We start from the raw sequence: 9977 nt of genomic DNA on the forward strand, positions 1-9977 counted from the left end.
AATATGTTATCCTGGATTGGATCCTGGCCCAGTTTTTTTTGTTTTGTTTTGTTTTTTGACAAAGGCCATTATTGGAACAACTAGTAAAATATAGAAAAGATTATAGTATTGCATTAATGTTAATTTTCTCGTTTTGATAATTGTACTATGGTTATATTATAAAATATCCTTGTTCTTAGGAAATACACACTTAAGCTTAATTATTTGAGGTAAAGAGGCATCATATCTGCAGCTAACATACAAATGGTCAGAAAAAAGGCATTTATTCTATATTGATAAAGGGAAACCTGTTCCTTAGAGTAGAATGACAACTAATTAATACACAAAGAATAATGTAGTTAGAAAATAACAATTTTGTAAACATCACAGTAAAATTTTTTTCAGATAAGACTCATCAAAGGATGCTAATCTAGGAGGGGCGGATTTGATGACTAGAGTATCAAATGGTCTCAAAAATCTCTCTTCACAAATTAACCACTAATTGCAAAGGAAAAACAATAACTGTGCAGTGGAAAACTGGCAACATCTTACCGAAGCAACCAAAGTGAGTATCACCAATAAGGGGCAAAGGGAAGTTCTATGAGTCTGGATATGACACTGGAGGATGCATCAGAATATTTCAGCCCACACTGCATAACCTGAATTTAACCATAAGGAAACATTGGAAAACCCACACTGAGGGATGTTTTATACTTTTTCTGTCCTATAGTCTTCAAATACAGCAATACTACAAATGACAAAGAGAGTCTAAAGAACTGTCCCAGATTAGAGTCATGATAACGTAACATGATCTTGGACTAGATCCTGTAACTGAAAAAAAAACAAACAAAAAACAATTGAACAAATGAAATTGGAATAGGGACTATAGATGAAACACTGTTACCGATGTTATAATAAATTCCTGAATTTGATAACTGTACTCAGTATGCACATCTGTTGTACTGAATGGTAAAGGGTATAATGTCTGCAATGTACTCTCAAAAGGGTCAAGGAAAAGACATATAACAAGAGATCGAAAACGGTAAAGCAGATATGAGAAACATTAAAAAAGAAGTCAAAGTGCAGAATATATGTATTTTTTCTATTTAAAATTCTCAAAACAAATACATACATGTGCATGTAATTGTCTATTTCTAGGATACTAAAATTAGTAGTACTCTCCTGCTCCCCTAGGTAAGGGAACTAGGACTAAAAAGTATTAGGTGATTGGCATGAGGCTGTAAAGGGTTAAGTCTCTCTTTTCCCAACCCTGAGTTCCACTGCTCAGAAAAAACAACACTAATAGCTTTCAGATGTTTCCTATATGTATACCCAAACTTCTGCACATATATAATTCTTATATCATCTTGATGGCTACATATTCAAATGAATAAATGTATTGAAGAAGTGTTCTATTGGTACTTAAGTTGTTTCTAATATACTGGAGGTGCCAAAAACAAGTATACACATGACTTGTATTCAACTTTTATTATCGGTATATATTGAGTATTACAATTTTAAGTATTTTTCCTTTCTTAAAATGTGTATGCATTTTTTTGGCACCCTCTGTATATATTTAGATACGGTCTGAGATTTAAAAAAATACCTTATTTCATCACTTTTTCATTTACTTTGATGAAAACTATGTTTGGCCCTAATTGTGTCATCTTATTTAATGTTACAGTTTCTGTTTTTATGACTTTTAAAAAAATATTTTAAATTCATGTTTTGTTTTGGGATTTGACTTCTCATCTAGTAACGTCAATGTATGGAAGTCATATTATTACTTCAACAATATGAGTATTTATAATACTTATATTCTGTTCTGTGATTTAATATGAACAAAATTCTTCATAGGAGAAACTGAGTCTGGCCACTGGATCACTTATGGAAGGAGGCTCCTCAAGGTAGGAATATGAAATGTGAGTTGCGGAAGACCAGATCCCAGTTAATACCTAAGAAATGCACCTTTCCCTAAGTCGACCAACCCAACTTTTAACGGATCTGGGCCACTCTCTAAGTGGGTCCTATTATGAGTCCCTTGTGGTAATTTTAACTGAAAATCCCCAAAGTGACTAAAGCATGAAAAGATACTTCCTGTCTTCACAGCTATTGTTATTTATTGTATTTTACATTCTTCTTGTGCTTTCAGAATATGAATAACGTATCCTAGAAACACTATTTAAACAACCTTATAAACAGTTAAAACTTTACTTTCCATAATAACTTTAATATAAAAAAGCAATATCTATACTATGTATAGCATCATGTTACCTATTCTACACATTTTATAGTGATAAGTATTTATACATACTGTACTTGGTAGCAGGGAATGCTTTTTTGGTCTCCCCTAGTAGGCTGCAGATTTCCAATGAAGGCAGCACAAGAAAAAAATCTTTCTTTGAAACCTAAAAAATATATATATATATATATATGTACATATATACATACATACATATAAGTATACATATATATATGTATACATATATATATCAAAATGTTCGTTTTGTTCTATTTATTTCTTTTGGGGGGCGGGGGGGAATACAAGAAGTTTGATTTCTGCTTCAAAAAAACTTTCCCAAAGAGTGGTGACTCATTTTCATTATACATCATCATGGATGAACACTGTTCTCCAGGCTTTTATGACAGTATGAATTCAAGGTAATGTGTATGACATATTTTTCTGAAATCCAGTGCATTTATTTGGACATATATGGGGTGTCCCTTGTGTTCTTGTTCTCAGATGAAAGGTATTAGCACTTTGGCTTCAAGAACAAAGTTTTAAAAACCATAAATACAACTTGTGTTTGATTTGGGTCTTGGGAACCATTCAGCAATAATGGTCTCAGATATTTAAATACTCTGTGAAGCTGCAATTAATTAAGGGACTACTGATTCTAAGAACTATGCAACCCACAAGAGAATGAAGGTAGAATTATAAGTCTGGATGCCAAGTTCTGAGCAAATATCAATAGTTTCCTTCTCACTTTTGCAATATCTATAAATAAAGGCGAGGGAGAAGAATTATATGAATAATGTTAAATAAAAAGTGCATATAGAACTGGGAAATTTTTTGTTGTTGTTAAATTTGCCACTTAATTCCAGTTCAGTAAGATGCTTATAAAGAAAATACAGGAGCCTTAGTTACATTGTTGCTATTTAGAACTTCTTGAGAGCAAAGAATGAATACCAATCAACTTCCCTGGTTTAAACTTAATTTGTCTTAAAACATGTTATTTTGTAACTTGAACAACTATGATACACCTTGAAAATTTAAAGCAAAAAGCAAAATGATACAGAAAGCCAGAAACTTCATCAATACATCTAGACAGACGTTTGTTTGTAGTTCTTGGTATCCAAAACCTTTTTCCCACACATTGCACAGATGCCTAAAACAAACAAACAAACAAAAACATGTGAGCAACCAAATCATAATACAAACTAATAATACCAATCAAATATCTAATACTAACAGTTTGGTTAATATAAAGCAATACTGAAGCTAAAAACATAATTTAACAGCATCAGAAAAGAGAAAAAAAACCTTTTAATAATGAACAAGTTCTATTTTGCCTTAGGAAAAAAGAGAATTTTACTACAATAGGATTTACGAAAGGCTACTCCTTTTTCTCTATTATCCAAATCAGTACTAAATGAAACAGGTTTGATATGAACAGAAAAATGGTATTAAACTTACCCTTTTTGTAGGCACAGCCCTGGCAGTAATGAGAACCGGGTTGGTGCACAGAACTTTTACAAATTCTGCAAGTGGAAAATTTATTCTTTCCATATGGATCGAATCTAGAGATTTTTTTTTAAAAGAAAGAAAAATGTATAATGGCAACACTCTTAAATAACCTCACTTAAGCAATAAATGAGATTAATCCATGCTCTTTATCCCGTCAAACTCTATAACTCTTCCAGATGGCTACTCTCTAAAATGCCTACACACCTCTGCCCCTTCCATGTAAGTTGTATGCTTATAAAGAGTCATTTGTACTTAACCCCAAACCTGTTTATATTAGCTGTATTTGGCAATCTATTTGTGTGATAAAATTAAATGCTATGAAAACTGATGAAATATGAGTGCAGAAACAGTGATTGATTCTATGAAAAACCAAGTGAACGCTTTAGGATGACTATGTAAGTGTGAATCATTAAAACTTCGATTGTTTTAAGTATGGATAAGACAACTGTTAAAAATTGGGGAAAAAATCATAGCGGGAGGATTTGGTACTTTGCTACTGTTAGTTCATGCTCCACTTTAAAGATATTGGAAATATATATTCTGGTTATGATTTGTGGGAGAAAAATGTAGAACTCAAACAGCCTTATGTCAAAATCAAGTGGTTGATGAATTCATGTACAATTATGTGCTTTAAAATAAGGTATGTGTATTTTTAATGATAGTCTAATTTAACTGACATCTTCAATTAAGTGATCCAATATCTTCAGATAAAAGGGTTCCTACTATACAAAAATGCCACCTTATAGTGATTGAAGTGCAAAATAACTTCAGAGGAAATACCTCCCCCTAAATTGGCAATAACTTTTTCTAACAATACTCATATACTGAATAGCAAGACTGTTTCTTCTCTTGGGGTACAGTACAATAGTTCACATTCAAAGGTTAATTTTCCCAAACTCAAAAGAACGTCACTTTACTCCCCACAAGAGAAGACAGGCACTATTCTTCTTTTCAATAAGCTCAATTTGTTTGGACCTGTATGTCTGGAGATTAGTTTTTCTTAAAACCGTATTTTATCATTCTAAGATGTATATTTTATTATCTCTGAAATCTTAAAATTAATTGGCAGAGCTTTTTCTTTCTTAAACCAATGATGCACCCTATAAATGATGGTATCTTAGCTACAACACAATACAGTAGTAAAAATTTCCAAAGTGAGATATTTAGAGAATCAAAACTAATAGTTACTTTTTAATATCAGAGTAAGTTTGGGAACATAAAGGAACTAGAAGTATGTAAAATTTTACAATCTATAAAAATAACTTAGTAATAACTGAATGGTCATAGAAGAGCTCATTAAGTCTGTCAACAATATAGTGTGACACTACTTGTCACTTAAAAGATTAAGTCTATTGTGCTATTTTACGTGCCAGGTACTGTATACAGTAAAAGTTTTACTTTTATTATTTCTAATCCTTGGGATGAAGTCATGAAACAGGTATTTATTTATTCGTTCAGCAAATATATACTGAGTGTCTACTATGTGCCTATTACTGTTCTAAATACTAAAGATGAACTTGGCAGTCAAAGTGTCTGCCCTCATCAAGCTGACGTTCTAGTGAGAGGAGATGGGCAATAAGTAATGAAACAAACATGCTTTTCAGATAGTAATATACAGTGTAGATAAAATTCAAACAGGATACTATGGCAAACATGAGGGGAAGGAGGGAAGACATTAGTTTAGATGCCAGTTAGGGACACTCTCTGAGGAGGTGACATTTCAGTTGAGACCAAAGTCACAAGGAGCCAGCTATTTAAGCTCTGAGGGGTGAGCTGTAGGAGAGAGAAGCAAACACAGACCTCTTCCAGTGGGAGCGGGCTTGGCATATCTGATGCAGAAGTTGGTACAATAGGAAGCAGGAGGGGACAATCATGGAGGACCTTGTAAGAACATACATAGTAGGGAGCTTGGATTTTATTCAGTACAAAAAGAAAACCAATGGAGGGTTTTGAGCAAAGGACTTACATGCCCTTTAAAGGACCACCCTGGTTACTTTACGACTTAACTGTAGGGAACTAGAGAGGAAGCAGGGAGACAGACAGTTATTAAGGTATCCAAGTAGGAAACGACAGTGGTTTGGAGTATGATAATAGCAGTGAGATGGACAGAAGCAGGTGGATTCAGGTTATATTTTGGTGGCAATGCCAAAGAACTTGCTGATGGGTATGGGAAGTGAGGGAAAGGAGGCAACCGGTGAGCAATTCTAGCTTTCAGGCTTACACAACTGGATTGGACAGTGGTGCAATGATAAGACAAGATTAGAAGACTGAAGGAAAAAGAGGTTGCCTGTTAAGACATCCAATTGGCTAAATCAAGTGGGCAGCTGGAGACATGTCTGGAGCTCAAAGGATAAGTCAGAACTGAAGATACACACTTGGGAGTCATTAACGGACAGTTTGAACTTAAAGCCATTGTACTAAAGTCACTTGAGGAAAAATTATAAATTTATGAAAGTCTAGGATTGAGTGTAGAGGCACTTGATTAAGAAATAATAGCCAATAAGTTGGGAGGAAAGAAGAGCACGGTGTCCCAGAGCCAAAAGGCCATCAATTTTAAAGGTAACGTGTGATCCTGACAAGAGTAGTTTCAAAAGTGTGGTGGGGAGGAAGTCTTGACTGGAGTGTCTGAAGGAGAGAATGAAATTTAAGGACACCGAAAGTATCTAATAAGGCTTTTGAAAACTTCTGCTATAAAGGGAAGCAAGGAAATGGGGTGGAAACTGGAAAGGTTCATGGGATTTTTAAGACTGGATATAATAAAGCACGGTGTCAAGAATTGTGTTTAAGGTGGGAGACATTTTTATTCCCATTCTCAGATGAAAAAGTAAAGTTCAGAAAAGTTAAGAAAACTGACTTAACTTGTGTAAGGTCACACAGATAGACAGTGACAGAGTCTGGATTCAAATTGAGGTCTGACTCTAGAACTCTTTCCACATTTCTGTGCAGCCTCTCATTTGCAGGATAATTAAGAACTAGGAAATAAAAGTCATGTTTCTGGTGAAATTATAAAAAGAAAGTGGCACTAATAACTTCATATAGTGATACAGTGAGGAGGAACAGGGTGAAACTAGCAGGTTATAACAGATAGCTTGGTTTTGCGTGACAGGAACTACCTAACTCTATGTTTTATCACAATAGAATGATGCACACCAAATTCACTTCAGCACGCGTAATATTAAAAAGAGTGGTAATTTTATATATTACTGCTCTACAGATGCTCCTATACCTACCTTGCTTTTTTTGAGGTCAAAGCTTTATTTTCATTCAGCTTTCTTCCACCACTTTCTAGATCAAAATATACATGTATTTCAGTGAGTCATGTCTACACATTTCACATATAAAATATACGTATAACATTTAACAATGAGTTTAAAAGTTCATTTTGACATCCTACTAATAGACTAGCCTATATCAATATTTTCAAAAATCTTCATTTAATATCCAGGTTCTTAAGACACTACTTAAAACATTTATTAGGAAAACAAAAAGAAAAGCCAAAAAAAAAAAATTGGATAACACAATCATTTTATTTCTCAGACTCAAAGCAAGACTTCAGGAATAGGTCTACGTTTAATGTATGTATATAAAACCTAGAAGCCACACTTTGGTGCCATAGACCTTAAATACAGTGGAAGTATTTATTTTCCTTCCATTTGACATTTTCACTGTATTTAATGATTAGGAAGGGGAAAACATTTAAATGATTTGTTTAAGAATATAAAAATCAGGTGAGGAAAGGGGGAATTAAACACCAACTATAATTATATAAACTGAATCAAATCCATTACTATGATATACTCATTGCTTGAAAATTATTTAATTATTATGTCATCATATGCCTACCAAATTAGGAACTCTGACATGTAACTGAGAGAACTAAATAGAATAAGATATTAAATTGCTGGGGGATCCAGTATCCAGTATTCTTTAATATTTAATAGATGAAATATTTTGTACCCATAACATTTCATTTTACAAGTAATGTAAAAGTTAAAACATTATTCACAGGAAGTTTCTGATTCAACTGTGTTCAAAAAGGAAAAATACCTGTGGTATTCCTTGCACCATCTTTCCATGTATCTGGAGTGATAACAGTACCAAGTTTCTTTTCACCTGTTATAACAAGATATTAAAAAGAAGGGGAATTAGTCTTTACTATCTAATAAATACACTACATTGTACCTCAAGTTCACAGTAGCATTAACAGTCACATTATAGTAGGAGCCTGTTAACGCTAATGCTGGAGTCAGGGCCAGTGACCTGAGACTTCAGATATTAACTGTGGGCAATGGAAAACTGACTGACTCTTAGTAAAATCTGTAGTATAATAGTATGGTTTATAATAAGCTTCCTCTGTACATGTATACTTTGAACAAATCAGGTAAACGTATCTGTTAAGTATATTCATTCCATAAATAGTTACAAAGCATCTATAAACCATTCATACTATGTATAAACTATTGTACAAAATACAAAAGAAAAACCCAATGAGTTACAGTTCTAAATTTCAAGGAGCTTGCTGATTTCTCTAACAGTAACTGGGTTTCACCGGTGGACCTTAGGAGATACGTGAACTAGATGAAATTGTACACAAACCTTTTGTATATCCCTTTTTTAATAGATTTTGGTCAGAACTTACAGTTTTCAACAGATCCTCAAAGGGTTAAGAGAACCGAGAAAAAAAAAAGTTAAGAACCATTCAACTAAATATAAGCTACAAAACAAACAGTGTAAGCATTGAGAACTAAAATATATTGAGAGCTAATGTACTAGGAAAAATCCCATGGAAAAGAAATAACCTTGGCTAGGAAAATCAGGAAAACTTTGTGGGAAAGGCAACAGAGAGGATACGTCACAATCAGACTGTGACGAAAGAGGAGGAAAGATGATGGAGACAAACTAGAAGAACACATCCTGAAGAAAAGCCTGGAAAGCTAAAGGTAGACATGGGCATGCAACATAATTTGGTTTGGCCAAAGTGGGAAGACGATAAAGGTTAGTGAAAATGAAACTGGAAAGATAAGCTGAGGCCTTATTGTGGAGGGTGGTGCTGAATGCCAGGCTCCAAATATAGAAACCACAAACTATTCTCTGCAATGAGAATTTATGAAAGTAACTCGTCCATGTTCATTCTTTCACCTAACGAAAGATCTGTGATTCAAACTCATGGGTGTCTGTGTTCAAAGTTTTATCTACTGGGGGTATATAAACGAAATGGATCACGTTAGAAAGTAATCAGGATACGAGGACTTGAAACATGCCACAGAGGAGCCGGGGATGTCTAGCCTGAGGAAAAAGAGACTTGGGTAGATGACAGCTGTTTTAAAACAAACAGTTTGCAAGATAAAAAAAAAATCATAAGGTAGCTTTTATAAATCTCACGGGTTGGCATTAGAATCATTGATGGCAACTATAGGGAGGAAAGATTTTTCTGAAAGCCAGTGAAATCTACACACACTACTTGGAAGGTGTTGCGAATCTCCCACCACCACGCCTCAAGAAAAGAGCGCTTAAGTAATTGGATGGGAGATCGACTTAGGGTTGTTGGATAAAATACAGGATGCATAATTAAATTTAAATTTCAGACAAACAACGAATCCTTTTTCTGGAAAGACTGTCCTAAAAGTAAAGTGCTTTGGAGCAGCAAACAACCAAGTCTCGAATACTGCATGGGATATACTAAACATTATCCGTTCTTTACCTCAAATTGAAATTTAAGTGGGCGTCGATATTTTTATTTGCTGAAATATGGCAGATGCAGAAGTGACTAAGATCCATTCCAACCGTGAAGGTCTGTGAGGCGAGGGAGCCCGTTAAGAAGCTGTAGGGGATGAAATCCGGGGTAGGAGGAAAGCAACAGAAATGGACAAATAGGTGCCAAAACTAAAACCACCCCGAACGCACAACATATAGGGCTATATGGTCGTTGGGAAGGGGCAGGAATCGTCAGAGGGTAGGGGAGACGGACAGAAGCTATAACCAGAGACCTGAAGCCGAAAGAAAAACAAAGAAAGGGCAAAGTTTCTGGGGAACTTCAGTTAGGTTGTTCTTCCCTTTTCCCGCTCCCGCAGAAGCGACCCCTTAACTCACATTTTTCGCACACCATCCTTCCGCGACTGTTCTCTTCTTAGCCGCAAAAGCAGCAGCAGCTTGAAAACGTCAATATTATAGCCAGGGAAAGATCCCTCTTCCGGGTTACGAAAACCCACTTCCGGTCCCTCCTCCCTCCGCCCCGCCTATCATACACCTG

At 34.9% G+C, this 9977-nt stretch overlaps 1 protein-coding gene across 1 annotated transcript; it reads right to left on the reverse strand.

The window, feature by feature from the left end:
• Positions 1-244: 244 nt before the first annotated feature.
• CRIPT (CXXC repeat containing interactor of PDZ3 domain) lies at positions 245-9962 on the reverse strand. Its single transcript, XM_019748592.3, has 5 exons — positions 9818-9962; positions 7775-7840; positions 6958-7012; positions 3677-3780; positions 245-3368 (listed from the first exon to the last, which is right to left on the reverse strand). Exons 1-5 carry the CDS (start codon positions 9831-9833, stop codon positions 3304-3306), a joined length of 306 nt encoding a protein of 101 aa, XP_019604151.1. The 5' UTR covers positions 9834-9962; the 3' UTR covers positions 245-3303.
• Between the last annotated feature and the right edge of the window lie 15 nt (positions 9963-9977).

Source organism: Rhinolophus sinicus, chromosome 2 (genome assembly GCF_057876585.1).
Source record: "Rhinolophus sinicus isolate RSI-liver-muscle chromosome 2, RSI-T2T, whole genome shotgun sequence".
NCBI lineage: Eukaryota > Metazoa > Chordata > Mammalia > Chiroptera > Rhinolophidae > Rhinolophus > Rhinolophus sinicus.